At 37.8% G+C, this 917-nt stretch overlaps 1 protein-coding gene across 1 annotated transcript; it reads right to left on the bottom strand.

Annotated features, from left to right (window-relative positions):
* Positions 1 to 72: 72 nt before the first annotated feature.
* On the bottom strand, positions 73 to 631 carry Tsp_15967 (receptor-type tyrosine-protein phosphatase alpha; the record flags this gene model as incomplete). Its single annotated transcript, XM_003368373.1, has 3 exons — positions 560 to 631; positions 374 to 499; positions 73 to 222 (listed from the first exon to the last, which is right to left on the bottom strand). Coding segments are annotated over exons 1-3 (348 nt in total), but the record flags the coding sequence as incomplete, so codon positions are not given.
* Between the last annotated feature and the right edge of the window lie 286 nt (positions 632 to 917).

Here is a 917-nt window from a genome sequence, read left to right as displayed (position 1 = left end):
AAACAAAATCATTTCATACCGACAGTGCACCACAATTGGTCTGACATGCAACAAATTCTGCCTCTGAGAAACTTTGCCAACCAGAACGAACAACGATGCAGTAGATGTTGGAATGCTCGGAGGATGCATGGAGGATTTTCGCTCCCCGAACTGGCCAATTCTACTCGAACCGTTTGCCCAGTCGTGGAAGCAAAATTGCACTACTTCATGAAGCTCTTTTTCCTAAAATGATTCAAATTTATAATATAATAAACACCCGCTGAGATTAATTATAAATAATAATAATAATAATAATAATAATAATAATAATAATAATAATAATAATAATAATAATAATAATAATAATAATAATAATATTGATATTCATCTCTACTTTTGTATTGGTAATTTTGAATTTTCTCTGAGAATAATGCGCCGACTGTTCTTCGCATAAAAGTTGAACCGTTACGGCAGGCTTGTCGCCGAAACAAATGCTGCTGTTCAACTCAGAAGGCCAATACTGAAAAAGAGAACAAACTTGGAAATTAATTTAATAAATCAACTAATAAAACCAGCCAACCATTTCATCTTGGTCTAAAAATTCCTCTCCCGTGAGCATCACAATCGACGCGACACCGTGCTCCAGTACCATACGCCAAAAGTCCCACCTGGTGTTGCTAAGCGGATCTTGGGTTAAAATGTACGAATAGAAATATCCCTTAAATGGGGAAAAGTTTTTTAAAAAAGCGTCAAACAATTAATTCCCATTTCCACCAACAATCACAGACCGACCGCTTAACCCGTACAAGAGAGGCATTGATGTATGTAGCGTCTTCGTGGCCCCAGCAGTGGAAGCCCGTATGACTCCGATTTCCATCGTAAGCTACGACAGGTTTTGAAGGCGATTTTTCCTGCTCATTGAAACGACTTTTTTCGCG

This window comes from Trichinella spiralis (genome assembly GCF_000181795.1).
Source record: "Trichinella spiralis strain ISS 195 chromosome Unknown Scfld2574, whole genome shotgun sequence".
Classification (NCBI taxonomy): Eukaryota; Metazoa; Nematoda; class Enoplea; order Trichinellida; family Trichinellidae; genus Trichinella; species Trichinella spiralis.
Note: the sequence above shows the minus strand (reverse complement) of the source record. Positions and strands in the feature narration are given on the sequence as shown.